The following is a 6,158-nucleotide window of genomic DNA, read 5'->3' on the forward strand; positions in this document are numbered from 1 at the left end:
GCACCAAGAGCTTGTAACACTCCAAAGAGAAAGGAACAATTGAAATCGCATCATATGACCCCTTTAAGGAATTTTAAGGAAGGAATTGTAACTTTCGAAATTACTGTAAAAAAAAATTCCACCTATTTCAATGTTAAAACTTAAGTTCAGTGGCTGTCTTAAAGTTTTAAGTAATCAGCTTGGTTGTACAAGTCATTTAAATTTAAATTAATTAAACTACGGCAGCCGAGAGAGCTCTACGCGCTGCAACTTCAGAAAACACATGCAAATAGAAAAAGCACCAGAAAATTAAGAAAACATCTTCATCAGTTTGACAGCACATGTGCTGCAAATACTCGCAACACAATCAAATAAAGAAACGCGCTGAAAATACTCACAACACAAACAAAGAAACGCGCTGCAAATTCTCACAACACAACCAAATAAAGAAACGCTGCTGCAAATACTCACAACCAGAGCCGGATTTACCTCTTTTTGTGACATAGGCAAAACACATTTTTGGGCCCCCCTTCCCTATTAATATAATAGGCCTAATATTACCACCCAAGCAAACAAAAATATTTATTAATCAGTGGAAACCGTTACAGTGTTTTCTATCGCAATAAGCTCTTGCGTTCAGTCAATAAAAATCGATTGTAGTTCTTAATTTGTTTGAGAACTGAGAAAGACGTTCCATTTGTAGGCGCGGCGACGTGGCCACATAACCACTTCGGGAGCGCATTATTTCGCTAATAATTTTAACGGCCTGGAGTCGCAATCACACATCAATTGTTCAGATAATTTGTTTCAAGACATTTGACATGTTTCTGTCCTGAAATCTCGTGTGTTGAACTAGCTAATTTTTTACGCACCTCATCCCAAAACTTCCGTTGCAAATTCCAAAACGTCATTTTAATAATAGCGAATCTTTAAGTTGAACTGCTTCAAGAACCTCGCTACTGAGAAATGTCTGTACTGTGTCTGTGTGTACGCCTGTGAGAGAGAACGGGAGAAAGAAAGCGTGATTTCCGTACATATAATAAAAGGTTGAAGACATGGAAATAGTTTGTCATTTTTACCGTATTGTTTGTTATATTTATTTGCTCAATGTCTTCTGGGGTTTTGGTTCTTTTACTGTTGTATATATCCCATAGTATAACAAAAATATTATATATCTCTTCATTGTGTTTGGGCCCCCCTGAATGAGCAAGCATAGGCATGTGCCTAGAATGCCTATGCGTAAATCCTGCCTTGATTGTGAGTGTTATATTTATTTGCTCAATGTCTTCTGGGGTTTTAGTTCTTTTACTGTTGTAGATAGCCCATATTATAACAAAAATATTATATATCTCTTCATTGTGTTTGGGCCCCCCTGGATGAGCAAGCATAGGCACGTGAATCGTATGATCAGGATGTTAAAATAAACAAAAATCTCACCTTTCAGAGCAAACATTGATAAATATGTCCCAGCCATGTTCGTCACTTTGCAGTTCCCTTAAACATTTCCGATGTGGTCTGTGCCTATTTGCAGCGCGTTTGTTTATTTGGTTGTGTTGTGAGCATTTGCAGTGCGTGTGTTGTCAAATTGATGAAGATGTTTTCTTAATTTGCAGGTGTTTTTTTCTATTTGCATGTGTTTTTTCATTTGCAACGCATTGAGCTCTCTCGGCCACGGTATTAGACCAACTTAAAAAATCAAGATGAATTTCATATAACATAATAAAGTTTTAACAAAAATGTAAACTTATTTTGATGAGTTAAAGTTAAACATAAAACATAAGTTGCTATGGATTAATGGTAATAATTTTTAGGCTACTTTAGAGCATTAAAGATGAGTGTTTCAACTGACATGGGTACAACTGGAACAAATGTACTTCTTGACTAACTGTGGAAAATATTAACTTTGTTGGTATTGATCATAATTTATTTAGTAGACAAATAAATGAAACATGCGTGTTCTAGTTGTACTACAACCACAACAAGTGTGCAGAATCTACAAATGAACTGGTTAGCAGGTAAACACTTACAAACAAAATAAACGAAATGTTAAATTTAGTAAAACATGACACATTATACAGAAAGCAATCATAATGATCAATCAACAGTATTCGTGCCTGTAATATTCATACTAGAACACAAGCTTACCTGTCCTAGAGCAGCTGAAATGAGAAGAAGAGCTTCAATGATCAGCAGCATCTTGATTCAGTCGAATCCCTCAGATGATCTAGTAGATCTAGTGAAGAGCAGATGCTGAAAGACAAGAAACACAACAGCATTTTACAAAGAATAAATATATGACTCCAATAGGAATATGTAAACAATAAACCTGTTTTCACCACATCTGACATAATACACTTTTAAATTTATGGTATTTTCTGTTGAATAGCAAATTCATATCAAATAATCACTTAAACAGTATGTTCACGGATATACTGAGTCTGACCTTTTCATTTAACACAGAACTTACCCGAGAATATTTTTGTCAAATGACACATCATCAAGGAAGTAATATTTCTCTGTTGTGTCTGAGGAGGTAGCCTATGGAAGCGTAAATGAAAATAAATATATACAAAATTAAGAAATCTATAGAAAATACCTCCAGAGAACTGAGAAACAAATATTTTCTATTTGGAGCAGAAATCAGTTTTCACTTAGTACAGTGGGTCTATGAAATGTGGGACGGTTACGGCATACCACTTCTGCAATATTGTATGCACAGAAATGTATTTAATTTGCTTTGATACATCGATAAATAGCTGATGTGTAATCGTGATGCATCTAGATCATCTAAAATGTTTTGGTCATCTAAGATAAAGTGATCAAAATGACTGACAAGGATAACCTGATCAACCGGTCGATATACTATGGACGTCACTGCCATAATTGAATCGTTAGCAACAAAGAAACATAAATTCAGTGTCTATTTTTAGTTATAAAGATCATCGTCAGTCATTAATCAATTTTTTATATTTCATCAACATTCACTATTTGGTTGGTTCACTGCCAAAATTCAAACGAATAACTGGAATCTTAAAAATAAGTTTTATGGGTTATGGTTAGGATTCTAACATATATGCTAATTTTACTGTCTTCACACAGTCGTTACAGGCAAGAAAAGCCACCAAAGCAGTCACATGCTTTAAACTTTCCATAAACAATAGCTGATATTATGTTTCAGACAGCATCATTTACTGGGTCATGTCAGCTGGATTTCCTGCAAAACATATGGAAAGATACAAGGTATAATTTTAGTAAGCCACACAAGCAGTTGCTCTTGAAACCTCTCAAACAGGTATCACAATGGAAAGATGTATCGCATATTTTATTTTTGACTAAATGGTCCCTTATGAAGGAATCCTCATGCGCATTCACAAAAGTTTGCCATTTCATTCAGTTATTGCAAATTTGCAGGACACTGTTTTTATTTTTCATTCCTCTCCCAGGACCTCTACATCCATGCCATATCCAGTCAGATATACTTGCTGGATGTGAAACTGCACTCATGCATAATCTATTTTTAAATAAACAAGTGGTTCCCTTTAGGCTGATATCCAGCTTTATATCTCAACGCTTCTGTATTTCACTGAATTTAAACTTTGATACTTTTCTTAAAAATATGATTTCTTTTACTTCACTGTCTCTGAAGTCCTATATGTCTGCTGAATTTTTGTGCATCACCTTTTTTTGTTTTGAAGAAATCCCAATATACACCCATATAAATGCTTAAAAGCATAAGTTTCTGTTCTTGAACCCCTTTGACTACAGACATAATCTTGGAGTCATTAGAAATCTAACATTTTGTTCCTCAAGCCTCAGAACTGCTCTTAGTGATGAGTATCATCACTGGAGATTTTAGTATTGTAACAATTGGCATGTAAAAGGGGTTCAGTGTAAAAGTTTAATTTTGGGCATTTTATATTGGCTCTGCTGGTGGATAAGACTGTACATAACTGTCAAGCAAAAGCCACCTTATTTCTGTAGGTCACCACTGGGGTGAAGAGTGGAGATTTGCTCAGTTTGAGGGCAGATACAAACTCTCCACCTGCACATTCAGTTATATCCAGAGCACAATTCAGAATTGAAGAACTGTCTCCCTTTCAAATTTACCACAATACAGGAAGTTGAATCAGTAATTTAGCAATTCTCAGTTCAATTCAAGTTCAAGAGCCACTGCAGAGGCTAATTTTTTTCCCCCAAACACAATGTTATGCAATATTGTAGAAATATCTTCCAGCAATGTCAACCTTAGCATGCTTTATATTTCAGTCATGTGACACAAAACAGTTATGTATAACTGAAGAAATTAATCAGAGAAACATAATCTGTCTGATTCAAAACCATTTAACACTGCATTTAGTCTGATATCCAAAAACAGGTTAAATAGCAAAAATAAGCTTTTTATTAGCAGTTTATTGAAGAATCTTCATCTGACCAGCACAAATTCAACAAATATCAAAGCAAAGGCAATGGAAAATAACTACTTCACAACAATATCCTCTGATGTTAAAAGCTTAAAATGAAGACATTTCGTATCTCTAACTTACTTGTGGAGACAATACTGGACACAACATTACAGTAACAGAAAAATAATAGAAAATAAAAAAGCAATAAGTAAATAACTATATGGTGAACGAGTAGATAGAAAGATCCTTAAATCTTTCAATTATGTCAAAATCATGCAAGGAAGTAAAGTTAAAATACTCAACATACATTTTGAGGTATTACTGTAGCTCAAACTCGACAGCAGCAGCGTCGTTTCTGACCACTTTGACGGCCGGTGTGAGTTTCTCCATCAGTGAGATTGAGTCGGTGTACAAGCATCTGATTCTGTCCTAGACAACCACATGGTCGGCCTATAAACCGACTGTTTATATGGCCTTGACTGGCCATTAGCTTTCGATAAAAGCATCTGCAAAACGCAGAAGTGTTAAATGTTGATGTATTTTTAAGGAACTTTGTTGGTTTCTTGAAAGCCACTGCACAGTTCAGGTCACTTCTTTTCCCAGAGCTTTCCAACCTGTACACAGTATCACACCAGAGATTTTTATGATATTTTCTCGTCTTGACAGCAGTGACTTTAAACTTCTCATATGGAGGAATCAGCACCTCTTTCTGTTCAGGATACTTAGAGTATTTGATCACATCAGCACCTTCACAAGTTTTGATTTCAAAACAAGATTTATTTCCAAAATCTTGTGCTACTTTACGTTCAAGAGACGATGATGTAAATGAGCCGAAACGAACCTTTTTGCCTGTAACATTTTGATAAAATTCAACTGTAGTACCACGATACGTTGACTTGCATTTCTTCTGTGTTTCAGTCAATATCTTTATCGCATCGGTTAACAAAAAGTGAAGTGAATACCATTTAAATGCCTGGTTTGTGTAGTTTTGCTTACCGTTACGAACAGCCGTATTAAAATTGCGGTATATGTTAGAATTAAGGTTGGTGTACACGTAAATGGTGATTGAATGATTCCTTGTCAAGTTATCTTCTGGTGCTGTGGCATTCACTTCACCTTCTTGCCAAGCATTTCTAAAATCAGTTGAGTTATTGATTTCCTTCTCTAGATATTTTGTCTTCACCAGATGTGCCATTTTCACTGTACAGCCGTCATATTGATCATCAACTGAATTCGGTGCCATATCCAATGGATATATCTTTCTTGCAGCAGCAGCTCTGTGATCCTGCAGCAACAGGAATCATAATGATCAATCATCAGTATTAATGTCTGTAATATTCATACTAGAACACAAGCTTACCTGTCCTAGAGCAGCTAAAATGAGAAGAAGAGCTTCAATGATCAGCAGCATCTTGATTCAGTCGAATCCCTCAGATGATCTAGTAGATCTAGTGAAGAACAGATGCTGAAAGACAACCAGAAACACAAGTTTAATTTACAATAGAGTAATGACAGTTAAGATAAAACACAACACAAAATCCCTTAAGAGGAATGAAGAATGTTGTGTCACTTAAACTTGTCATGTTCACTGATGATTTATCTGATGTCTGTGCGCTGACGCGGAAGCATCAGCGGAAGCGTTCAGGCCTCCTTGTGTGAAGACCAACGAGCTTAAAGACCTGCGACTTTATCTGCGTGACTTCACCGAGCAACAAAATCGCCAAGGCACTTAAGTATATTTTTGCTCTTCCCTGTACACACTCTCCTTTTCTGTCC

The 6,158-nt window shown here is 35.8% G+C and overlaps 1 protein-coding gene across 1 annotated transcript; it reads right to left on the reverse strand.

The window, feature by feature from the left end:
* Window positions 1-3,932: 3,932 nt before the first annotated feature.
* LOC107673195 (NAD(P)(+)--arginine ADP-ribosyltransferase 2-like) lies at window positions 3,933-5,822 on the reverse strand. The gene is made up of 3 exons (XM_016466695.1): window positions 5,743-5,822; window positions 4,743-5,667; window positions 3,933-4,021 (listed from the first exon to the last, which is right to left on the reverse strand). Exons 1-3 carry the CDS (start codon window positions 5,791-5,793, stop codon window positions 3,933-3,935), a joined length of 1,065 nt encoding a protein of 354 aa, XP_016322181.1. The 5' UTR covers window positions 5,794-5,822.
* Between the last annotated feature and the right edge of the window lie 336 nt (window positions 5,823-6,158).

Source organism: Sinocyclocheilus anshuiensis, unplaced genomic scaffold, assembly GCF_001515605.1.
Source record: "Sinocyclocheilus anshuiensis isolate Anshui unplaced genomic scaffold, SAMN03320099.WGS_v1.1 scaffold724, whole genome shotgun sequence".
Classification (NCBI taxonomy): domain Eukaryota; kingdom Metazoa; phylum Chordata; class Actinopteri; order Cypriniformes; family Cyprinidae; genus Sinocyclocheilus; species Sinocyclocheilus anshuiensis.